The following is a 26,654-nucleotide window of genomic DNA, read 5'->3' as shown; positions in this document are numbered from 1 at the left end:
CAAATAGCTTGTCTGGGCACAAAATGCAGGTGAGGAAGAGGGCACCTCTCCTAAAGCAGGTAATGAAGGCTGCTTGCAGTGAGGTGCCTTCTGGTTTCACATTCAACAAGATGAACAAGGATGTGGTTGAAAGTTTTCTGTCTGTAACTGCAAGTTTGCATCCTTGGCTAAGAATTCTCTGGCTCAGAGAAAAAAGTAGCTTCAAGAAAATGCTGTGACTTCAGATAAATTCAAGACTGTATTTGAGGATCAGTTCTTAAACTGTGTCTTGTAAAGAAAGTAAAGCTGTTTTGTCCACAGTAATGTGGCTTTGCTTTTTTCTCCATAAATAAAACTAGCCTAATGTCTTGCTTCTACCTCAGTGTCCTAGGGACAGACCTTACTCCCAAATTACCTGTCTTTTGCTTTCTACAAGTCCATTTTTCTTTTTCATTAACATTTATCCTAAAACACAGCCTGTGTCAATCTGCCTTACAATGAGTCTGTGATAGTCTAATCAGGCAGTCTGGTATTTCTACCTACTGACTTTCTGTCATTCCCTTCATAATGAAGTGCTTTTTAATGAACTGCTGAAATTCTTCATTTTCCTGGACTGAGCTTCTGCCTGAGCAAGACTAAATCAATAAATGTTTTGAGCCAATCATTTAAGAGGAGAGGAAGTTGCCACATGCAAAGAGGTTCATGTAGTTGGTTCAGGGTTCAGCATCCTACACTCAAAGAAAATAAATTAATGTGAAGAATTGTAAAGAACAGAAATCAATGTGAATAAATGTAAAGAACAGAAATTAATGTAAAAAATTCATGTTTAAGGTGCATTTATCTCTTATTTCAAGGATGGGACATAACTCATAAAAGGAATACGCCAGGAAAATGGGACCAGTTTCATAACCAGTTTTTCAGTAATTCTTTGGTAAAATGTTTCTGTGGAAGTGGAATGTTGACCAAAGCACCATAGGAAAAAGTATTAACTTCTGATTTTTCAGGAAACTGAAAAAATAATTAAAGAGGGAGAACTGGGAATAAAGGGAGAGTCCACAGCATAACCAAATAACAAATCCAGACTAATGAATTAATGTAGACTGGGAAAAGGGAGGTTTTGTTGGGAAAAATAAAATCCAGGCAACAGATAGAGCAACTGGCTTCCAAGTGCCTGATATCGCTTGCTGACATCGGTGCAGTTGCAGGACAGGAAAATGCTGACATGGTTGTTGTTGTTGTTTCTCTTTACATCTGCTGAATGTAGAGACACATTGTAAGCTCCTGACTGGAGCTGTCGGGACCAAGACGTGTGTCTTCTCTTTCTCTCCTCCTTCTTTCAGGTGAGTGCTCTCAGACCTTTTGGTAGCCTCCCTATTTAGTTTTTCAGCTCCCGGGATGATCAGTCCAGTGTTTTGGAAAGCCGTAGTGAGTGGCACAGTTCCTCCGAAGCTCTCGCAGAGCCGGTGCTGTGTGCCGCTGGGACAGGGCGAGCATCCTGCCCGAACGTGTCTGTCGCGGCTGCTCGGCAGAACAGGCAGCGGCCAGCGAGCACACGGAGTTCCATCAGCAGTGACACCACAGGTGTGTTACTGGTGCCTGGAGCCTCATGCTGAAAACACATTGTTATAAATGATCAACGAGAAAGCCACAGTCAGAGACAGCGTCGATCCTGGGATCGGCGCTGGGTGAACCAAGATCCGATCTGACCTCTATCGCATCAGACCTCCCTCTGTTCACTAATGCAGTTCCCAGCAAGGCTGTTTTATAGAGTTTTTTGTGCCTGAGGCAGAGGTGCCCCGATTTCTTTTGTCACCCTGCATGTGTATGAAGTTTCTTTCACTGTGCAGGGTTGGACAATCGCTGTTTCTTGGGTGGTGGCGGGTGCTGATCATGTCTGGAGAAATTGGGTATTCAGATGTATGTTTTTGATGACTTCTGTTATCTTGATTGATGACACTTATCAAGTACTGATCGTCCTTGGGTGTTCCCGTGTGGTTCCAGAGGCACCCCATCTCTGCACCAGCCACATCTTTTTACTTGTTAACGAGGCATTCTTTCCTGCTGCCACCAGGAGTGTCGCAACTTCGGTGTGGTAATCTGTCTCTGGGCTGTCCGTGGTTTCCATCCAAGCATGAATTACTTTACATCACATATTACACACATGAAAACACAGCTCTTGCACGGAGCTCTTTATGGGCTGAGCAGAGCTGGGCTGATTTCAGCTGCCACTTCCCACCCTCTCTCAAGGGAGGTGCCCCGGCTGCTTCCTGATAAATACGGACTGTTTACCTTTTGTTAATCCTGGAAGCCAAATGAAAAAGGAACTTTTCATTAGTAAAGTCTTTTCAGAGGTTTTGTTTCAGATCACAAATATAATTACTCCCAAGTTTCAAAGAAAATTCTGAGTGAATCAAAAGGCTTTTTACTGATTTTTTCCAAAATCTCTGATAAGTTTTGTATGTTTTTTCATTGCTATTTTACATATAAAAGTAAGATTTTGTATGGAAAATATGAAACTGCCTTCTCCTTGAGACTGTTGTTAAAATCTGCATTTTCAGGATGTATGGAATGTGGTTCATCCACCTCAGTCTAAGGAATGCTCATCAGTGAGAAATCCATGGAAAGGTGAGCCCTCAAGTGTGTTCGTGCCCTAGGGAAAGGGGAAATAGGATCAGCTCACAATCAGTTTAATTATGTGTGGGAGGGACAATTTCTTTTGACTCACCCCTGCACTGAGATTTCATTAATGAATAGGAACAGGTTGTTCTTAAATCTTGTTGAGGCATTGTGCCTGTTCCCTAAGATCCTGCTCAGGAGCTGGCTGGCACAGCTCGTGCTGAGGCCTGACGAATGCTGGGGGCAGACACTGGGCCAAAGAGAGAGCCCAGCAGGCAGGACAGGTGCCCAGAAAGGGGCAAAGGGCCATTATGCAGCCACTGTCACCTGCAGGTCGCTGGCACCTGCAGCCATCCTCTCCGTCTGCCACTCTCTGCACAATCTGCTAATTTATGGAAATGATTTAGACCAAACCTTCAGGGTGGAAGATATAAAACCATCAGCTTACTCAGAGTTCATTTAGAGCAGGCACAATAGAAGCTGGATTGCTAGGACTTCCGTGGTTGCTGGTGTTTCACCAAAGCTGGGATCCCCAAAGCATGATGGAAGAGAAAGGATGAATATTCTCACCATTGGATGGATGACTAATTGATTTTTTTTTTCCTTGTAAAGGCATGAATTAACAATTATGGGTTCTAAGATTTGAAACCATATGATTTGAATGCTGAAAATAAATTAATTCCTGTGATAGACTAGTTTAGGTAAAATGGGGTGGAGCTCCTGTTTGTCAGACTGGCTGCATTTCTTTATGAGCTTATGACATGAAATTTAGATCACAGGTATTTTATCCTGTAAATTTGAATTATCCCAATGCACCATGGCCCAACATTTAATGTGACAGCACCTGACTACATTGAGTATGTCCTAATGCTGTTCCATCTGCAGTCTTTTCTGGAGATGCTTGACATTTTCCCACAGGTCGAGAAAAACTCAAGGGCAAATGAAACATAAGAACTTGTTTTAGGGACAGAAAAATGTTGACAATTTTCAAGTAGAAAAAACAAGACTATAAATAACATCTTCTTGGGCTGTGTTATGAGAGAAAAACTGATGTCTTTACAGACAATTTGATGGGTGAAGGTGTGGATGTTAACATCTTTGCAATGGGAGTTAATGTCTCTACTGACTTAGGCCGCAGGTTTGTTGCAGAGCCCTGACACCTTGGCCCCTGAAGCAGACAAGGGCTGCACAAGCCTGAACTCCTGAGCTTTGGGGTAGCACAGCAGGTTCAAGGGGGCAATGTGAGGTAGGCGGTTCGGGAAGGCTGTACCTTCCCAATGCCTCAGCAATGGGAAAATGGAAGAGGGCAACGTGTGGCCAGGAGTTCCGGATCAAGGGAGGCTGCGCCCTCTGAAACTCTGAGAGACAAAACCCTGCGGGTGTGCGTCCCAGCTGACTCTCCCCTGAATTCAAATAAAGCTGAAGGACTCCTCTGTCTCCTTGTTGGGCATAAACCTCTGGCATTTGTGGATTTTCCTGAAAATTATACCGGTTTTTGAACATAAATAAACTTTGTTTTCTGCTTTCTTTTAGAGTATCCTAATACAAGTTTAGCTATAGTGAATAATATGTATAGGAAAATATCCTTTAGCCCCATTGCTATTAGAAATTAGGCCTAGTTCTTCTTAAATCATCATATGTAACTGCAGAAATAAGAGATTAATTGATTTCTAGTCTTTTATATTCCCATTTGTCTGCATATACTTATTTATTATCATATATTTGATGCCAACTTTATATCACAGTTTGAGAGAAAATTGTTTGACCACATTTTGCATGTACATCAACATAAGTTCATTCCTATAATCACATTGCTCCCCAAACTCTTTTTCAGCTTCATTAAACAGCTTCAAAAGCTTGTAAAGAAAATGTAATAGGGGTTTTTCTGTGGATTCCAGTATATTTGCTAAAGTCAATATTGTAAAATGGAGAAGCTCAAATATATCTTAGTTATAGAGATTTATCAATGCTTATTGAAAATCCTTTATCTTTCTCTATGAAAAAGTCTAGATACTTACGTTTTCAAATGGAATAGTAAAGTTTATTTGTACTTTATTGTCCTGGTTTCAGCTGGGGTAGAATTAATTTCGTTCCTAGCTGTTGCAGTGCTGCATTTTGGACTTGGGAAGAGAACGGTGCTGCTAACACACTAATGTTTTGGTTTTTTGCTTTATCCCGAGTCAAAGACTTCTTTCTTTTTCCATGTCTCATGCTCTGCCAGTGAGGAAGTACACAAAAGAAGCTGGGAGGGAGCATAGCTGGGACAGTGGACTCAAACTGAGCTGAGGGATATTCCACACCATGGAATGTGATGCCCAGTATTTAACCTGGGGGGAGTTAATGGAACCATAGCCTGCCTGGTTGGTCAGAGGGTGGTGAGCAATTGCGTTGCAATGGTGAGTGCATCACTCATTTGTTTCATTATTATTAATGCTCATTATTATTATATTTTACTTTATTTTCAATTATTAAACTGTTCTTATCTCAACATACAAGTTTGCACAGTGAAAGTGGCCTGATAGGTCATGCTCCTCAAACTACAAAAAAAGTTATTAATGTCACTCAGATTCAGCCCCCCTTCCCCTCCATGTTTTACTGTTCACAGAATCAGCTTCTAGGTAATTTTAGCCAGTATGTAATAATATTTTTGGAATAATCTGAACAGTGAAAAAAGGATAGTTGTGACAGATATAGAAATAGTAGTACTCTTTCTCAATCACATCCTGTTACCAAACATATAGTTATATCATTAATTATTGCTACCTTAAATACTGTAGGGTTATACCTCTGTGTTGTGGTATCATCAGCCAGAAGGATTTCTTCCTTCTCCCATACAGTCCTGCTAGCATCACAAAACACAAGCTGTGTTTCTTGGTCCTGCAGTATGAGACTCTCACTTTATTCACAGCCTGGCTATATGTTATTTTGATGTTTGCAAAGTCAAATGTTTTGGTTTTATTTTTTTATCATATGGATAAGATTGTCAACAAAGATGTTAATTTTATTTGGTGGTTATATGTGAGATTTTATACAGATGTGCCAGAAAGAAAACTCTGCAGTTAAATACTTTCATCACCATGTGATAAAATACAGTTTCAGGCTGGTTTTAAGGTTTTGCTGACTTGTCTTCTTTCCTTGGTTTTTCAGTAAACTGTTGAATAGTTAATGAGCAATATCTTCTACTCAAGAATGTGTGGCAGCCAGCATCCTTTAGGTTTTATTTGCAGCTGTGCTGTAAAGCATGCTTCTTTACTTACATGAGAATTTAGAGGTCTATAGCTTTTGCTTCCTCTGCAAAGTATTTTATTGACTGCATTGACAGCAAATATACACAAAATCAATACCTTGAATGTTAGGCATTGCTTAGGTGAAGGACAAGCAGCTGTAATTGCGGCATCTCGGTGCACAGCATTGCAAGTAGAGTAAACATCCTTTCCTTGGCTTTATATTCTCTTTATTTCAGCCTCCACCTATCTCTCTTCTGGCTGAGGTAATACACCTGTTGGTCTGCTGTCTGCTATTTCCAGTTCTGTCTTCCCTCTCACCACAGTAGTTGCATTGTTAAGGGACAAGAGGACTTAGCTTTATGCCAAACTTTCTCTTTTACTATTTGACTCCTAATGCTGGCTGTTCTCCCACTGACTCTCCTTTCTAAAGCACTCACAAGCTGGTTTATTAGTGAGAAGCAAAAGATCAGTATGGCTGCAACATGCTTGATACCAGCAGCTAAAATAGGAGGCAGGCTAATATGAGTTGTGATCAGCTGCCCAAGGAGCCATCAGTCCTGCAGGACTGGATATTCATGGCTGCTGAGTAGTGTGATATGAAAGACTAACCTGGATGGATGTGATAATGTGCTTTATCGTGGTGTTGATTGCCAGAGGAAGGCTTTCAGTATAATTCCTCTCACTCTGTGTGATTGAAAGAACAGAAGGTAGAATTTGCACGATGGGGTTGTGTAGGCCAGATGAGTGGGTGGGGGAAGCCTGAGAGTTTCTTGTGTTCTTAAACGCTTACAAGATGACCAAAAGTAGTCATTTGAAGGTCTAGTAATGGAAATTTTAAGAGGTTGCTTTGTTATCTGGAGACTAACAAAAGTACAGTCTGATCACAGCAGTGAGGTTTGGCAGGCCTTGATGCAAAAAGGCACAGGCACAGAAAACCTGTTTAGAAATGATGAGTTTTAATTGAGGAAGAGGAGGAGGAAAAGCAAGAAGGTGGGAAGAGGGGAGAATGGAAGTAATCTATAAGAGTGTCGTATGCAAATTGTGGAGCAAATTAGGGATAAGCCTAAGACAAATGGCAGTGGAGGATAGAAAGTCTGCAATGGTATGTGATTCAACTGGTCTGTAGCTTTACCTGTCTGGAGGAAAGAAAATTATCTGAGATCAGTGATGTTTAAGGAAAGAAAGATACCTGGGTAGCCATTGCTTCTTCTTTTTGTCATGACATTCACTAAATACATGAACAGAAAGGATCTGCTGTGCATAAGAAGACTTTCTCCTTTCTCTGGTTTTGTTTGCTTGTTTGTTTCGCTTGTTTTACTCCTTACGGCATTCCTTCTTTTTCAGGTGGATTCTCTGGTTCTCCACCAGGAGGAGCACAGAGACAATCTTGCATTTAGTGCTTCCAACAACCGGTTCAGGGAGTTGAGACAGCGTGTTTTAGTGCAGGCAGCAAAACAAGTGGAAGTTTAGACTGAGTATAAAAACACCTTATCAGAAAAACAGAGATCCCAAAACACTGGGGTGCATTACAGTGCCAGAAGCCTTCAGTATGACCAAACACGTGCAGATCCTGCAACAACAACAAAATAATTCCCTTTACTCTGACTGTGAGTAGCTGAACAGACTACGTTTCTGTCAGTAGTCCAGTTTCTTTCCCTTCCACCCTCACCAATGGATGTTCCTGAGATAAACAGTCCATTCCTTAATTCCATTGTATTTGCAGTAAGAATTTACAACTGGTTCAAATGAAAAAAAACAAAGAAGCCATCCTAAAAAAAGTGGATTGAAATTCTAGGCCTGAGTAGGAGGGCCATAGCACCAAACCTACATTGCCAGTGGCTTAACTGAATGACAGCAATCTTGTGCTGTGCTGAAACTTCCAAGACTCTCACTGAGCAACACACAGGGTTCTGAAACAGAGACACTATCAAGAAGTCAGAGTTCTCCTGAAAGAAAACCTGTAATTCAGCCCTGAATAATAGTAGCATTCAAATTTCTGACAATGAAGAGAGCTAAGAGACCCCTGATTTATGAGATAAATATTTTTATATCTCTGGACGTTATGAAATTCATGCTGAAACCCACACTGAAATCCTTCTCTATGTAACTCATCCTCACCAAAAGTGCTGTGTGAAATTGAACTGACCATAGAAGAGATTATGGAACATGCAAATTATTCTAAATAGCATTATCATATCTTTTTCAAATAAAAATAATGTCACAACACAAGTCTGAAACAGCTGGCTTACAGACAGGAGTGAATATTCTCTCATGAAATGTTCCTTATACTCATGACTGGAAGGTGACAAATGTAATTAATTTTTAAATAAATTTGACAAATTGCAGAAAAAAAAGAGCATGTTTTGTACATGTCATCTTGTCTTTTTTTCTGACAGAATAATAGTCAGGGCATTTGAACAAATTTTTTTTTTCCCATCCTAAAAAAAAAAAAAAGGAAGCATAGGATTTAAAAGAAATTTTTAAATTATTTAATTATTTTAATTAACAATGTAATTTTTTTTTCCTGAAAGATGTATTACTATTTACTGGATCATTCTACTAACATTGCTAGAAATAACTTTTTTTCCACATCTTGTAATTTCAGTGTCACACAAAAATTAAAAAACATGGCTAAAAGGTTAATCATGACATTTGTTGAGAGTGAAGCCCATGTTAGAGATGTTTATTGCCATTAAGAAGAAAGTAAGAAAGTAAGCCTGTCACAGCACTGAGCTGATGATTAGGTGAATAGGTTTATCAGCTGTGTTATGCTCAGAGTGCTCCAGTAAGATATTTTGATGCCTTTATTTTTACAACTTTTACAACCCAACAAACTCACTGCCAGGATTAAGTGATGAGGTCTCTCCCTCCAACTGCCCACACTTAACCACTTAGACTTAACCACTGGTGTGCAGCAGGATGTTGTGAGTCATATTTTCCTCTTGAAATTCTTTCACTTTGTACTAAGTGAATACATAATTAAATAATACTTAAATATTTATTGAATAAATACTTAGATATTTATTGATCAAACATAGAATCTGAAATCTAAGCTATAATTTTGTATTTTTTATACAGTAGCAAAAAAATTAGTAATTAATCCCTTTGTGATACCTTACAGCACAGTGCACTAGAGAGCTGGTTTGTCAGGATTCAGATCTTGTCTCAAAACAGCAACATGGGATTTGAATCTAGATATTGTTCTGAAGGGTTTTACCTGTAACATTGCTGTAGACCTCCTCTGGCTGTTGTACCATGTAAAACCCAGAGGAAAACTGTGTTCTGAGTGAAAAGAGGTTTCTCTTCCCAGCCCGTTTACCTGGATCTTAGGACAGTTTTTACAGCATATCCAGTTAGGAACTTCATCAGCTACTACAGACACTAGTTCCCCTCCTCATCTGCATTATGTTTTTGAAATCCCATTCTCAATATCACCTCTGATATTTTTCTTGTCCAGATAAAGAACCTGTGTACTTCTGAGTCAAAATTTTCAACACAGCATTTCACAGTCTCCAGTTTAACAATAGACATATATATATCTGGTACATTAGTTCCAGTCCCTTTCCCATGAATATCTGCAAATGCAAAAATAAAGATCTGTCAAAAATAATCCTCTAAGGATCACTGTAAACACCCCCCCACTCCACCAGATGGTGTCCTTTCACTTAAATAAGAAAGAATATTTTCAGTAGCACAGATCTTGTCTTGCTTGATATGAGCACTGGCCTCTGGGGCTGTAATATATACACTTCAAAGCTATAAATGGCAAATTATGAGTGTGATGGCTCCCATTCTGCTTCCAAAATACCATGGTGGGGCAGCAATCAATCTTCTTAATACAGGGTAAAAGTTTGTGTCAGAATCAGCAGTATCATTTTGGATCCTGCAAGATATATATATATAATATAATTAGTACAGGTACTGCTGGCCAAGAAATTGTTAGATATTTACCTCAGGAATAATCCAGTTTTCCTTTATTTTTGTTTTGTGCTAAGGCTGCAACAGGGTCCCATATAAAGCTCTTCTCAAAATCATGCATGCTTGTTCTAACAGGTGGAGAAAGAAGCAAAAAAAAAATTAAGGTCTAAGCATAGATAGTGTATTTTTCCTGAAAGAAAAGATCCATCAGTTACCAGTACAAAATGAAACCACATTATTTGGTTGTACTAAACATTTTCTGGTTTATTCTGGAAACAAAATATCAAAAGGTAAAAAAACCACGCAAGGATAAATAAAACCACAGCTGTCATTGGTAGAGTATGAAAAGCTTCCAGATGAGTCAGTTTGAAATTTTCTGTGTGTTTTCAACACATGCACTTCAAATAAAGTGTTTGCTTGAAATCTTGCAGGAAGGAGCTTGTTTTTCAGCGTGGATGTAGCTGTTACAGAGATATCCGCTATTGGTTTAGGGGAAGCAAGTGAACCAGATCTATATAAATCATATGGGGTAGGGTCACTGACTCCCGAGGCAGAAGTGAGGATGTGGATGGCTCTGTGTGTGGCAATGTACTTTTTTGGAACAAGTAAGGAACCAGTAGAGCCTTAATATCTGTTCTGATGCTGGGAGAATGTGGCTTACTTGTTTTACTGTGTTTTCATTTTGTTCTGTTTTACAGGAGCCGAAATCACCCAAACCCCAAGTCTTGTGGTGAGAGAAGATGAGAATGCTACCCTGAAATGCAGTCAAAATGATAATCACAATTCTATGTACTGGTATCTGCAGCAGCCAGGGAAGGCCATGCAATTGATTTATTATTCCTATGGTACAACTCTAAAGGAAGAGGGTGACATTAAGGCTGGATTCCAAGCTAACCGGCCAAACCTTGCAGAATTCTATTTGGATATTTTGTCTGTGAAGTTGAACCACTCAGCCCTCTATTTCTGTGCCAGTAGTTTGGACACAACACTTCAAAGTTGCTTGCTTTCTTTACATAAACCTCTCCCCTTTCAGCACCTTCCGTCCGAAGGGAGCCACTCTCAGCACAGGAAAGGGGGTGTAGGGAAATCATCTACTCACAAACCAGATGTTACTGAGAAGGTGGAACAAGAGTAGGTAGAAATAAGACATAGGCAAAATAGGTATTTGAAGTGCAGGCTAATTGCTGAACTCCTCTTTCTTGATCAGTCATTTATCCTCCACCTTATCAGATCAATAAAGATGGTTAACCAAATACAGATGTAAAACGAAGGAAATGTAAATTGTAGTTGAAACAACCACAAGTTATTGTCCATTAAGACATTTTCATACCTGACACAGAACAGTTGCCTGACATACATAAGTCTGAAATACTTTAGAGATAGTGACTTCTGTGTGCACTTTCATTCCTTCCTGAACCACAATGTTTTTCACTGTGCTTGGAAAAGTTACCCTAATCACAAGAAAACTGTAGAATTACTATTTCCAATGGTGATGAAAAGGAGTCTGAACAAAAGATGATGAAGGAATAGAATCTATACAGAACTAATATACAACAGACTAGATTAAAATTACAAAAGAGGAGTCATTACTATGGCTTGCAAGTGCATAGACTTGCAATGTGCAAAATCCTGAAAAGCTGTATGTATATGGAGGGTATAAAGTGGGAAGGCAGGTAATCAAAGTATTCCAATTGGAATGAATTCACATTCAAGAAAAAATAACATGTAGATTTTCATTTATTCAGAAATTGTTCTGACTATGGAGCTTACTTCTGGCTGCATAGTGAATCCCATACCACTGTGTGTGTCCCATCTATCTCTTTATATCTCTGTCTCACAACTGAATAAGCAGCAATATTCAGTATTAATCTGGTTGATTCCTTCTCTCTGTGGCTGAGTTCTGAGGGTGTTTTTTATCCAAGGCAACTTTGTGATGTTTCTCAAGGCCTTATAGATCTTTCTGAGCGTGAGCAAGGTCCTGATAGGAACACTGCTTCACAGAGCATCCGTATTTTGAAGACAAAAAAATAGAGAGGGATGAAAAAACAGGATGTGAATGTAAATTTATATACTGCATAACCTCTCCCTGACAGGATATTTCTGGTTTGCCATGAAGACTCTTTCGTGCCACACAAAAAGACTTACTAGTGTTCTTCCATCACCACCATTCTCTCAGACAGTGTAATTGATGCAGTGGGATTAGTCATAGCCTGAGATACTCTTTGGTGTAAGCCTTTCATGGTGATAATGTAACAAATTGTCTTAAATTGTTCTAAAACAAACAAACAAAAGCACTAAGCAAGGTTCTTGTGATGTATAAAAGGCACCTGCAAAATTTGCTAGTTCTGAAATAAAGAATAATAGTAATAATTATAATAATAATGTGTTTCCAGTTTTGGAAAGGTTTAAATAAAGGATGTAGAATGGGAAGATTCCATAATTAGACACAGCATGCACACTGTGATATTATTTTTATCCCAGTCTGAACTATGTTAGATTATATTTAAATGTTGTAGGGCAAAGGACTATTACCATGCATGCCGGATAACCATACTGATCTTCAAAGGAAATTTTCAACTTGTGATTATTGTGCAGAGTTTCTTCATTGGGATGGGAATTATTGGACTACAGGCACATCCCTGGAGAATAGGCAAAAGAACTTTTATGTGAATCCTTTAAATATCAACTGACTGGCTAGGAGAACCACCTTGCAGAACAGTAATTAAACATGAATAGGCAGCAAGCCCTTTCAGCAATGAGAGCTAGTTGCATTTTTGGTTGCATTAGCAAGGGTGCAGTTAACATGTTGCAACACAGTCACTAAGACGATCAAGGGACTGGGGCAGAAAATAAGAGAAGGAATTGATTTTGTTCATCATGGAGAGAAGAAGACTAAAAGATTAGTAATTGCATGACTCCAAATGCCTAACCAGAGTTGTAGTCTTAGAGGGCCACAGTGGAATCAAGTGGGAACAAGCTGCAGCAAGATAAACTCTGATTAGGCATATTAAAAAGTACTTTCTGTTAATGATGTTCCACACTGGAAAATGTTTCTTGGACAATTTGTCAAATCTCTGTCCTTGAAGATATTCAGAAATCGCCTGGACAAAGCTCTGAGCAACATTGAGTTAGCCCTGTTTTGAACAGGAATTTGTATTGAGACACTTACAGAAGTCCCCTCCCATCAATTTTTCTACAAGTGTATGATCTTTGTTATATTGATTTGCTGATTTGAGATGTGTAGAAAAAGCATTAGAGGTTTTTTATTCTGTAAAAGCAGGTCAGCAACTCCTCCAAAACCACAAATCTTTTTTTTTGTTTTTGTATGTTGCACAAGAGAAAGAGCAGCTGCACATGCAGGACCCATCTGCCAACTTGAGCAAAAAGAAGATTGTGTGATAACTGGAGGCAAAAAACCCAACAGCTTTCATGAGACCGTTTATGTGTCACTTTTTCTGCCCAGCTGTAAAATGGTGAACAGAAAGCCACATCCTGTATATTGTCCTGAGAAGCTGGGGTGCTGTTGTGCTAAGAGAGGCTGTTATGTTATCAAAATGGTTTTCTGAGTAAATGTCAAACCGCATCCTGTTTTGGTAAAATTTAACTGCTGTTCCCTTAAAGAGATATTTTCCAGCACATTTTGGCACATCACTTGCTCTCATTCTGAGGTACAATTTTCTTCTGAGGCCTTGAGAGACAGTTTCCTCTGCTGTTGACTCTCCGTTAGACAGAAAGTCCCTTTAGGACCTCTGCTCTAAGCCTCCTACTTCTTCTGCCTGGCTAGTACATTGTGAGGTCTTCAGCTTCGAAAGCTTGACAAGTGCTCCTCTATCTTAGACTGCATAACTCATACATACAGTCCTGTGTGAGCTTCCACTGAACTACCAATGGTTTTACTTGTGGTGTGAGAAAATAATGAGGTGCAAAGTGGATGAAAGAGCTCCAGAAAGTCTCTCCACACTTACTAATCCCTTGGATTTTTAATCTATGAAGTACAGAAAAGGTCACAACAAACACAGTTTTACAGAAACACATTCTGGTTCCCTTTGCTTCTCGTCCACTACAGGTTGGATTCTTTTGACTATCTCTCAATTGTACTCATTTGCCCTGATTCTGAGTTTAATGTTTATTTATTTTCATCCGTGGTTTGATTTTCTTAGTATTTATTTTCTTACTCTTCCTAATTTTCTTTTACTCCTTTCTTTAAACAGTCTACACAAGTTTATCATGCTAAATCTATTGCCCAGTGCACCTGGCATTCTCTCCTACTTTTTGCCTAAAATTCTCACTTTCATTATCACTAGCTGGTTCTCTTGAAAATTGTAAGAGACACAGTGTAATTGTAGAGAAGTGGACTTACATAAATATCACCCTGAAGACATCACTTTCTCCAAAGTGGTCTCCTGTGTGGCTAGAAGGAGTGATAACAAATGAGTGCAGAGCAGAATTCTGCTTCTCTCCTTGGACCTAAGCATCAACCCCATCACAAATATCCTCTGTAGAAAACACTCTTGAAAAAGAGCTTGATGGACAAAAGCTTTCCTTGAAACATACTTCAATTCAGTAGAAAGAAAAGAAAAAGGTGATATTATATGAGCCCAGATATGTACGTGTCTCTCTTTTAAAGTGCTCTCTCTGCACAATCACCTGTATAATAGCAGAAGTGTGTGGGAATGAGAATTTCATGGCTTGTAGCAAGCTTGGAAAAGAACAGGATTGGATTGCTGACCTTGGTCTCCATTTCCAGCGACTGACAGATATGAATTCAGTGTGGGAACATTCTTCTTATTCCAGAGTCTAAAGGGAAGTCTCTGTCATTTGGCAAATTCTTTTCTTACACAGAATCTCTTAGTTATGTCCCTCCTTTACACCATAGCTCATGTGCTCCAAAAATTCCTATGCCCAAGTTTGTCCTGTGTTCACTTTGAGCAAGTTCTGCCATGACCATTCTGAAAGTCTGTGTGTGTGAGGACAAGATTGATCTGGGGATTCTTCTGACAGCCCTGATAAATGCAGTCATTTTCACCAAATGTCCTAATAAATTATATTCATCTTAATGTGTTTCAGGCTGAGCTGGAATTATTTTTTGATACTCCATTCTGCTGTGCTCCAACCTAATCTAACTTCATAGGGCATGAATAATGGGGTATCTTGGGAAAAGAACCCATCATCAGAATCAAAAGATGTCTCTGTTTGCTTATCTTTGTTGTATCCCCTGAAATGTGCCCCTTTTTACAACCTTCTTGCGATTCCAACTTGCTGAGAACTGTTCCTTTCCTTTCTTCTCCAAAGGGGACACCTTTCCCTAGACCAGGTAGTTCACATCTTGTGAATGTAAGACCCCTTGAAGCACTTTTGTGAAAAGTTTTTTTCAGGAAACAGTTCTCTGTTTTGTTTGAAGCAGCCATGAGACTACTTAAGTTATTTCTGTTCTCCATATAAACAGAACACCAAATAAATCTCTTGGTTCAGTAGGATATTTTCTCCTCTTCTGAAGTGTTTTGAGGAGATTAAAGGAGTGTCAAACACAGAGCAGGCAAAACAACTGCAATTTACAGCATTATACCCATCTGCCCTCTGGCAGTAAGATGCAGCTTTTTTCTTTAATGATATGAAAAGAGTTATGACAGATTCCTCTCAAGTCTGTCAGCAGATCCCTTTGAAACAAACACATTAAGTGTCAGGTGAATTTTCATCTCTTCACCAAATTTTTCTTCACTGCCACAGTGAGTCTGGTGTCTTCACCAAGCTAATCTCACAAAAGAACCAAGAGAGAGAAAAAGCAGCTCCCATACCTCTCCCAAGAGAATCTCACTTCTCATCTGGCTGGAGTGCTGTTTCCTTCTCTAGCACCTTTGAATTATGCAGCTCTTCTGGCTCCAAAGCAGCCCCTGGGGAAGGCAAGCCTCCAAAGCCCACAGCCCTGCTCCACTTTTTGGTACACAGTGTGAGTAGTGGATGAGTCTCTGCTGTTCCCCTAACAGATAAGTTATTTCTACAGGGATTGCCAGTGAATGATCTTTAATGAGAGTTGCTTATGGCACTATTCATCATTGAAAGTTGTGTGGCAGGACACTATTACTACAGAAGACCAAATTTAAAAGCAACAACTCAGGCTTTTCAAGGGAAAAGAAGCAAAATCTTTATTCCTAAATCAAAGAGATGAGTTCCCAGCCTCTGAGCATCAAGAAGGTGCTACTTTTAAAGATATGTTACAAGAAAATATGATACATTATGATATGGACGCACAGGGAAATCTCAGCAGTGATTACAAAATAGTGAAGAACAGGATGGTAACAGACAATTACAAAAAAATTATATTCAGAAGTTCGTAGAAGATTAGATATTTTGCTATGGAAAGGTAGCAAACTTGTCATGTTCCTGCTGATGTGATGACAAGGGCTCTTCATTTATTCTCTAGATAACTTGACACCAGTCTAATTGAAAACAAAATGGGATAAAATTAGAAGAACTGTAAAACAGCAGAGAAGATAACAACATACATCAACCAACGGAAACAAATAGAGACATTAGCTGCATGACCTTGCCCAAAGAGTTACCATCCATGGCTGAGTGTTCAAGTGGCAGTCAGTCACAGTTTCCCTCAGGGGTCTGTACAGGCGCCAAAAGCATTTTTTCAACTTTCATCAGTGTCTCATTGACACGGGGAGCAAGTGCACCCTCAGCATGTTCACGGCTGACAGGGAGCTGTGTGGCCCTTGGTGTGTTTGAGGGAAGGGATGCCGACCACGGGGTCCTGGGCAGACTCAGAGAGTGGGCCCATGTGAGCCCCCACCAATCCCACCTGCAGTTCTGTGTCCAGCTCTGGAGGCCCCAGCACAGGGAACTCATGGCTATGACAGAGCAGGTCCCGAGGAGGCCCACAAAAGCCAGTCACAGGGGCTCAGGGTATGGAGACAGGCTGAGAGAACAACCCCTCTGGAGACTGGAGAAGAAAAGCCTCTGGACAGGCCTGACTGGGGCCTTCCCAGATACAGCAGTGGGGGACTTTTATGAAAAACAGAGATGTTTTGCCAAGGCCTGCAGTGACGGGATGAAGAGGCCTGGATTTAAACTGATACAGGGTAGCTTCAGATTAAAAGAAGACATTTGTTCTGCTGAGGGTGCTGAGACAGTGGAACAGGTTTCCCAGAGAAGCTGTGGACGTCCCACCCCTGGAAGTGTTTGAGGCCTGGTTGCATGGGGCTTTGAGGATGAAGGATATCCCTGCCCATTTCAGAGTGGGGAGGGAAGCAGATAATCTCTAAATGTTCTTTCTAGCACAAACCATTCTGTGATTCTAAGGATTATGATCCAGAAATGGACAAATCTACCCCCTCCAGTATATCCTTGCAAAAGGAACAAAAAAAGTATAACTGAGATGATTGGCCTCCTTGCCCTCAACTCTACCAGGTCGTGTTTCAAATAAATCTTCCTATTCTGCTTTTAAAGGGTCAAGTGCAGAGACTTCTGCTGCTCTCACTGCATGGATGTTTCTGCCGTAGGAAAAACTTACTAATAAAAAATATTTCCTGGTAGTTTGTTTAATTTAACCAATTCGTTCAGACTGATTCTACTGTTCTTTATAAATCTTTGTAAATATTTGACCACATTTTATGCCCTGCATCACTTCAAAAATCTGCCTGTTATTTTCTCTGGAGCTGTAAGCCCCTTTACAATGGTTACACAACGGCATGATATATCTGATCTTTCCCTCATTTACTTTCTGGGCAACTTGTCCTTAATTCTCATCTTTTTCATGAATTTAAAGAGGATTTTGAGAAGGAATTCCTCTGCTAGATTAGCTAGCATTGAGTTTATTTGAGTTCTGGGAAAACAGAAAGAGAAAACCCATCAATTGTGATTTTTCAGGCTGAACTGCACAAAGCCTGGCAGAGCACCTGCAGAAGAGCCACACCTCTGAGAACAGGTTTAGCCTGCATCCACTGATCCTTGACTAGTGAGTAAAAGCCCAGCCTTCCTGGGCTACTCTGACTTACCTTGGCTGTCCACACCAGACCACTCACCAAAACTGCATAGACCAAGGCTTTGCCACAGAGGATGAGGTAAGTGAGCTTCAGGGAATTTCCATACCGCAAGTACGATTCTGCAAGTCAAACACCATTTGTATTTGTGTATTCCATTTTCATCATCACCATTACAAGATGCTGGCTCTAAAGGAGCTTTCATCAAATGAGAACCCTTGAAATTTTTAGCTAAGCAACATAAAGGAACTAGAGGCAAATGAGTGGCTCTGTTGGCACCAGAGAACCTGGGAAGGGACAGAACACAGTGACTCAAAGAACCAAAAGAGAAAGCAAGTCTAGGAAAGACAGAGATTGGCTTTATGCTGGGATAGTACTGAGTTCCACACCTACTGAGGAACTGGGCTGCTCATCTGAGATCCCAGTTAGGAACGCAAAGGAGTCTGAATCAAAAGATACCAATGTTTTATTTTGTCTCATTATTGTCAGAGGCATTATGAGTGCTGCTGATGTATCAGGAAGATTTAAAAGCCCAGAATAACATGCCTTCTAGAGGTTTTATTCTTGAAGATTTTTCACTCTTAAGGGGTTGCCACAGAATTGAGATACAAGATCTGTCTTGGTTCATCCTTAAGATTCCTGAAGCATTCAGGAAGTTCTTGAAAAACAAGAGTGTGCAAATTTGTACATAAAGTGGAAAGAAATGTAATTTGTAGTATGGATATTCTCCATACATGACAGCAGTGTGGAGCAGAATGTGACTCGTCATGGGAATTGTTCTGAGTTTGATACTGAGAAAGAGTCAGAATATTACATCCTGAATCTTGATGTCAGAATCACTTGGGTAAGTATGGATCATTTCTTTCCTGGCTGAGCAAGAATATTCCTAATGGAAGTCAGTTTCAAGGACTGGAGGCGATGACAAAGAGTAAATTACAGTCTACAGGAAGGCACCATGACTCCTTCAATTTTCAAAATGGAATCATAGGGGAGACCTAAACCCCAAAGCTGAGTTACATACAACATGCATAAACAGCCCTCCAAAAAACTTTTCTTCCTTTTTCTTTTGTTTTTGTTTTTTTTTAATATCACATGCAAATCACTTACAGGAGAAAGTAGAAGCTATTCATACAGCAGATATCTCCCACACGTTGTACATAATGTCAGTAAAACTGGCATTAAAAGACACACTGATAATTGCCTGAGAGAAGAGGCAAAATTCCCTTTACGTGAGAAGCCACACGTACCTTCTGTGAGTGCACAACCTGAAAGACAAAAAGGAGCTGAAAGTCACGTTTCTCTTCAGAGCAAACAGAATACAGATTTTAGAAGTTTCAGTTTATCAAACACTGCCTCATTCTTCCTACTAAAAGTAGGTGTTTTATGGTACTGTGCAATTTACTGTACTACAGAGATTTCTCAGTGGAAAGCCTGAAGAAACTCTAGATGTAGAATGGTAACCCAGGGACAAAGGCCCAGGAATGGGAAGAGACATATGCTAATACCTAGATCTTTAGGTCTGTAATTGTGCCAGAAGAACACCTTGTATGGAAGCGACCTATAGATGTGGCTCATATCATAACACTTGCTCTTTTGATTTGTGATTTCTATCTGATACAGCATGGTAAGAGATGTTTTTTTACTCACCAGCATCACCATGGATAAATTTGTTTATTGAGGCTGTTGTTCCATTCTGAAAAAAATTGGCAACACACTCAAAGCGATTCAGAGGGTTGAACCACTCCCAGGCTGGCATCCTCAGTCGGCTGGTCAGCGAGTAGGTGCTCCCATTCTGTGTGGAGGACTCGTCTGTCCCCACCCCTTCGGTCCTTTTCACACCATTCACCCTCCAGACCAGAGTCAGGTGGTCAGGGTAGAAACCAGAGGCCAGGCACACCAGCGTGGCCTTGCTCTTCTGCTGGATCTCCTGCTTTGATGGGGAAAAGATGGCCACGGCTGGAGGTATGATTTCCTCATTCTTGCCTGAAACACAAAGCAACATGGTCCAGAGCCTCCATCCCTCTGTTCAGTCAGAACCCCCTGGAAATGGTCCGGAGTTTGTGCCATGTTACTCCTGAAATACCTGGCCTTTTAACTGCTGTCTATTGGACAATTCATGTCTACTGGATATGACACACCAGGACAGTGGAAGGATTTCTTTTTGCTCATCACACAGAATTTTCAAGGGTCTGGCCACAGAAATGCACAAGCACATGAAATTCTTGTATGGTCTCTTGCCAGAAGAATACAAATCCGCAAAGAAACTGAGCAAACAGATGGGCAAAAAAGTCCCCACTTTTGCTGTAAGTAAGGCCTGTATTTGTAGTATTGTCTTAAAAGTTAAGAAAGTCTGTTTTAAGGCCCAAACATCTTCAGCAAACTGGGTTGCATTCCTGGAGAGGGAGTTAAGACATGGTGGTCATTGCAGTGTTCAGAATTGTACTGGCATGGGATACCCTACTTGGCCCCCCATCTATGAGATGAGCTGGAAGGAAGGAAGGAAAGAATCAAGGAAGGAGTTGATCCTTCTCACTGTCTGAAGTGAAAAACAATTGAGGCAGGTAACATGTATCTGCCAGGGATGGGTTTTGCCTTGGGTCTTAACCAATCCATTTTTAAGAGCCTTAAACACAATTTTATGTCATTTAATTTTTTGGTTATTGTAGGTATGAGAAGCTCTGATCCTTGGCTACACACCTTCCCAGAATGATGCAAGATTCCATAGACTTGCAAATCAAATGTGTTTCCCTGTCCTAAAGTGTTTAATACCTACTTGTATGATAAATGAGAACAGAGTTCAGTCAGAAGGATGTTCAAGGCAGACATGAGAAGTTACTCAGAAGCCATGCAGTGACCCTAAAAGACAGGAGGGGTTTCCATATACTAAATCAAAATGCCTTTGTGACCCATCTAGCATGAGAAACCCATGAGGTCTGTGAGTGCTGCAGGAAAAAGGAATGTAGGCAAAACAATGGAGCCAAAGAGAAAATTATTACTCTGGGTTGATTTTTTTGTATGAAGGCACGGTGAATTGTGGACGTTCTTCCTGATCACTCTCCCCTTTGCAGAGGGAGAGAGGTAGCAGAATGAGCAGAAATTAATATCTTGCAGAGATCTTGTCCCCTAAGCCCTGGTGTTTGCATTCAAATGATGCCTTAATTGTGACCACCAGAGCTTGCTCTGCAAAGATCCCCAGGCTGCTTCTGTATGAGCTTGTACAGACTTTAGATGACCTGATATTAAATAGAGGTGACACCCTAGAGGGTTTAGCACTGCTCTGCTTTCCATTTCATGGATATGAAGAGAGCTTGATCGCTCCTACTTCTCCCTGCCAACACTTGGTGTTATGATTTTTTTTCCTATCCTAGAAGTATCTCTGACAAATTCTTCGGCTCATAGCCCTAAAGGCTAATGAGTGAAGAGATGGAAACAGATAGGACGGCAAAAGAAAAAGGAGAAATTTAGTAGGCTAAAGAAAGAAAGGAACAACTAAAAAATGGAAGGTAGGTGAAAAAGAGACAGAATGAAAGAGAGGAAAAAACTACTGAAACTACTGGAAAGACAAAGAAAATCAGAAAGTTAGCATGCTTGAAATGGAATAAAGGCATTAGAAAGAGCAAGAACTAGAAAAAAAAAGTCTGATCAGCAGCCCCTTGTGTTCTGGTCTTCCTTTCTGCTCATAGGAGACACTGACCAAACATTTGATAACTTCCATGCATAAAACTCATTCCCTGTCACACAGATTTCACCCACCCCAGACAAAAAGTATCACAGTTCTTCCATTCCTGTCACTGCAAGGTCAATTTCATAAATTCTTCTTATCTTTCACTCCTACTCTCATTTTAAAATCATCTGTGTAAATGCTACATACCATGAACACAAGGGCAATTTTCAAGTGTCCTCCACACTGAGCACTTGGGTTAACAACAGCTCCTTACCTATGACTCTGAGCACAGTGCCAACTCCAAAGTCAAGCTGCTGGTTTGCACAGCTGTACAAAGTCAGGCTGTAACCCCCAGTGTCATTATGCTCTTCCTGCCAGACACATAGCTCCTTAAAATGGTACTGTTTAAAGGAGCAGGCACCAGTGAGGATTTCTACAGTTTGCTATGAGATGGGGAAGTAGCAGATGGAAAAATTACTTTGCCCTTTGATTCCAACATGCCCCAATATAGGTGATGTTAAATCCTTTCTGGGATGGGAGAAAACAGAGAAAGAAAATAGGGAAAAAGAAAAAGAATAGAGGAAAAAAAGTATGCTGAGAGAAAATAATACAGTCCTTGCTGAATTGTAGAAGTTGTGAGAAGGATTGTTTGCAGAACCCAGCATCCCAGAGCAACTATAGACAGCCTGCAAACCATCTCTGGAGAGGCAAGTAAAGTGCCAGCAAGATTACTCCTTGCCTCCATGGTTCAGCCCACAAGAGAATCCAGATTCTACCTCCAAAATGCTGCTTTGGATCATTACACAGATAAACTGAGAAAACCTGAGGACCTGCAGGAACATTTTTCATTCTTAACCTCTATAATATTTCCTTGAAAAATGGGTGAAAATTAAATTATTTATTTCCTTCTCCCTGCATGAAGTTCCCAGAAATGAAAGACAAAGGCTGCAGACACAAGGACCTCAGCATTGGTGCCTGTAAATCATATGTTTCCATAATGGCACATCTCATTTTAATAAGCAACCAATAAAGCATTAATCCTGTTCTCATGGCTGCATGAAAAATTATCATTAGTAAGCTTTTAATTAAGAATGTTCTTGTCCCCTAAAGCAGTATCACATAGATCACAGAGATCGGACTTACCTATGACCGTAAGTTTTGTCCCACTGCCAAAGAACAGTCTATTATTATTCACATCATTTTGCAGCTGCAGAAAAACCTCTCCTCTACTCCCAGACCTCTGAGCCAAGCCTGTGGACTAACCCTCCCCTCATGTGGTACCAGCAAAAGAAGAAATACGGAGTACATTTATCTCAGATCTCCTAGAAAACAGGTCTGTAAGGAAAACCACCAAATCTGTGTCTAAACAGCTGAGGTTAACATCAGAAATACCCTGTCCAGAGCCCTTCTGCTTCAGGCTCAATCAGTTGTTGGAGGTTCCACCATTTCTTTGGATGATATTTCTCTATTTATCGAGGTGTTATATTAAAATATTAGAAAATATTTCCCATATATCAACATTCCCTAAGATTTCTTCCTCTTTGAAATGAACCATATGTTATTTCTGTGGTTTTCAGAGGCTGTTTAACATCTATTCTGAAATAGTAAGATCATTGTCCTCTGTGATCTTTGTATCCCCATCCTGGCAAGCCTGTATAGTGGAAAGAAACTGGCTGCGCTCTGGAGAGAAAGTAGCTCTGGAGAGCTACTTTCTATAACAATAAGGACTTTAAAAGCTTCAGAGAGATTTTAGTATTGCTTATTATATAGTACAGTATATACTTGTGCCTTCTTTTTTATAAATTACAAATGCTAGCACACTTGTTTTCCATGGTTATCTAAGACAACACATTCTTTAATTCACCCTGGGAAGATCCAAGGTAATTGAGGGTTGTATCATCTTGACTTTCCTAGACCCCTTCAAAGTGTAACTGTAAGTCAGTTCTTTCCAGACAGATGGACAGCTTTTCACTCACTTGTCCTTAATCATCTCTAGCCCCAGCAGAACGAGCGTTACAGAGACCAGCTATACCTTTGGTGGAAAATTTTTGTATGTGTTGATTCATTAGGACAACTTTTTTTAATGTCATGCTCACATTATTTCTCTCATTCCTTATGCTCATTCTTTCTAGGGACAGCTTTTTCTTTACTGAAAACACGTTTATTCCATTCTCCAAAATGAAAAGGTGTGTCCCTACCTAGAAGACCCAACTTATTCTATTCTCTGAAGTAGACAGGGTTACTAGCACACCAGTTTAATAATGTTAGGGAGGTTAAAGATGATGTTCTCTAAAGAGAAGACATGGCTTTTGATGTGATTTAAAAGAGAAAACAAAAAATTCTTACCTATTACTGTAAGCTTTGTGCCGCTGCCAAAACGCATATCAGCACTGCTCACAGTGACAAAGTGATGTATCATAAGCTAAGAGAAGGGATGCACTGCACCTGCCTTTCTAAAAGCACAAGCTTTGGAAACTGTTACTGTTCTTGGAATCCCAAACATCACCCATTCTTTATTTGAGCTGGTTCACCTTTGGCAGGGAACTAAAACAAATCCCTTTGTTTCCCCTTCCATGGCTGGCCAGCTGTCTTGGATAGTCTTTCAGGATCCCCTTCAGTTTTCTGATAGGTTAAAATAATCCACACAAGGAGGGCCCAGAAGTATCTGTTGACTGGTCCCACACAAAACCTTCATAGCCATTAGGAAGAACTGCAGTGAGGCAGTAGGGATAGGGATTACAGGCAACCTTTGCTCTCATAGGCATGAGGCAGTCAGCAGATATTGGAGGATTATTTCAGAGAAAAAAGCCCAACACATTTTATGTAGTGCCTCTGAGAGATGCCTGCTATATGTCAGAATTCTTTCCGTAATACTTGTATCACTTTAAGAATGAACCATTTTGTCATCCATTGCAAACATTGGTTAATCTGGAAAAAATAATAATTCCAGCTTTGCATGGTTGATAGGCTTCAGGTGCATCTGCAGTCACAGTTTGGATTGGTGAAAATGAATTTTGATATCTCAGAATTTCCTAGCTGCATGCCACGGAGGGCAGGCTCAGTTCTCAGATGATGAAAGTAAGTCCCAGCACAGAAGGTCTGTTAAGAGAAACCAAGGCAGAGCATGCCTGCTGTGCTGCAGGATTCTGTGCAGCTGCCTTCACACGCTCTGCCACAAGGCTCATGCACCCTTGGGTTTTTGTAAAGGCCTCCTGGGGAATGTATCATCGTGGTCCCCCCCCCACTGTGCCACAATGATATAACCTGGTACAAAAACAATCCCACCCATGACTCCACCCCCTCATTTTGTCAACCAGGAATGACTGCCTTGATTACCTGTGCTGGTTTGGACTGTGGTACTGTTGGACTGTGGTTCAAGTTAATTTCCTTGAACGAGGTTACTGTGGAGTAGAGTTTGGACTTGTTCTGCAAATACTGTTGGCAAGAGGGAAATGTTTTTATTATTGCTGAGCAGTGCTTACATGGCATTCAAGGACTTTTCTGCTTCTCATACCCCCATGCCGGCAAGGAGGCTGGTGGTACATGGGAACCTGGGAGGAGGGACAGCAGGGAGAGCTGATCCCAAATGATCCAAGGAATGTTCCATAACCCACGGTGTCACGTTCAGTATGGGACAGAGGCAAGTAGGGGGAAGAAGAAGGAAGAGAAAGATATTTGGAGAGATGGTGTTTGTCTTCCCAAGCACCGTTATGTGTGAGGGGGCCTGCCTTCCTGGGAATGGCTGAACACCTGCCCGTCCATGGCAAGAGGGGAATGAATTCCTTGTTGTCATTTGCTCATGTGCACAGTTTGGCTTTACCTCTTAAAATGTCTTTATCTCAAGCCACGAGTGTTTCACTTGTGCTTTTCCGATTCTCTCTCCAGTCCTGCTGGTGGGGAGTGAGCAAGCAGCTGTGTGGGGCTTGATCCTGGCTGGGGCTAAAGGACGACACAACCACAGACCACATCCTTCCTTTGCCATTGTTGCTTCTATGTGATAGTCCAATCACCTCTCAGTGTATCCATTATTGCTCAATTTATAATCTCAAGATGTTTTTCTTATACTCAAACAGGTGATACTTTTTATTCTTGTATTGGTTGGCTTTAAATGCAGTAATTTTTCACTTAGTAATGATCATGGCCGTGTTTATGCTGCTTTCCTTTCTACTCTTTCTCTCTTCTGCCCCCAGGATGACAAGCAAACCTCCAGCTCACAGTTTGCAATTTTTGGTTTGCAATGAGAGTCATTTGCTTACTATGGGCTGGTGTTTGTCTCTGTAGCTTGGTGTTGCTTGAGAGCATTCTCCCAGGGCTTGTGCCTCTGCCTATGAAAAGGCTTCATCTAGGAGTAAAAGCAAGCTTTCATTTTGCAGACTGTCTGAAGGGATCGGAACTGATGGGGACAATTAACAGGCTACATTTATCTCCCTCCTTTATATGTAAGTGACACGGTCTTGTCTCACAAAGTTTCAACACATAGTTAGCAACATAACCTAAACATGTTTTTCATATTGCTCTTGAACAGCTTCACTTGAATCTTTCTTGATATGAAAAATAGACTACAAAGCACAGAACAAAATGCTTCAGAAGAAAGTCTTTCTACTAGGAAAACCACAAAATATTTTTCGATTATTTTCAGGTATCCCAGTTCTTCTGCATCCAAACTTAAAGTATTGCTCCTCTACTTTACACTGCATTTTCCTACATCTATGCAGGAAACATTGATACATGAAATGTATGACTGCGTTCTTCATTTAGTCCTGTGTGAACTTCACTGAACTACCAAAGGTTTTACTTGTGGTGTGAGAAAATAATGAGGTGCAAAGTAGATGAAAGATCTCCAGAAAGTCTCTCCACACTTACTAATCCCTTGGATTTTTAATCTATGAAGTACAGAAAAGGTCACAACAAACACAGTTTTACAGAAACACATTCTGGTTCCCTTTGCTTCTCGTCCACTACAGGTTGGATTCTTTTGACTATCTCTCAATTGTACTCATTTGCCCTGATTCTGAGTTTAATGTTTATTTATTTTCATCCGTGGTTTGATTTTCTTAGTATTTATTTTCTTACTCTTCCTAATTTTCTTTTACTCCTTTCTTTAAACAGTCTACACAAGTTTATCATGCTAAATCTATTGCCCAGTGCACCTGGCATTCTCTCCTACTTTTTGCCTAAAATTCTCACTTTCATTATCACTAGCTGGTTCTCTTGAAAATTGTAAGAGACACAGTGTAATTGTAGAGAAGTGGACTTACATAAATA

At 40.4% G+C, this 26,654-nt stretch overlaps 1 gene segment (V, D, J or C); it reads right to left on the bottom strand.

Moving 5' to 3' along the window:
* Positions 1-14,107: 14,107 nt before the first annotated feature.
* Positions 14,108-23,772, bottom strand: LOC128933226 (T-cell receptor beta-2 chain C region-like). The segment is given in 5 exon segments: positions 14,108-14,236; positions 17,777-17,847; positions 18,973-18,990; positions 19,373-19,708; positions 23,736-23,772. Coding segments are annotated over 5 exon segments (591 nt in total).
* Between the last annotated feature and the right edge of the window lie 2,882 nt (positions 23,773-26,654).

Source organism: Melozone crissalis, unplaced genomic scaffold (genome assembly GCF_028551555.1).
Source record: "Melozone crissalis strain CALT ecotype California unplaced genomic scaffold, PUWL_Pcris_2 ptg000008l_1, whole genome shotgun sequence".
Lineage (NCBI taxonomy): Eukaryota > Metazoa > Chordata > Aves > Passeriformes > Passerellidae > Melozone > Melozone crissalis.
Note: the sequence above shows the minus strand (reverse complement) of the source record. Positions and strands in the feature narration are given on the sequence as shown.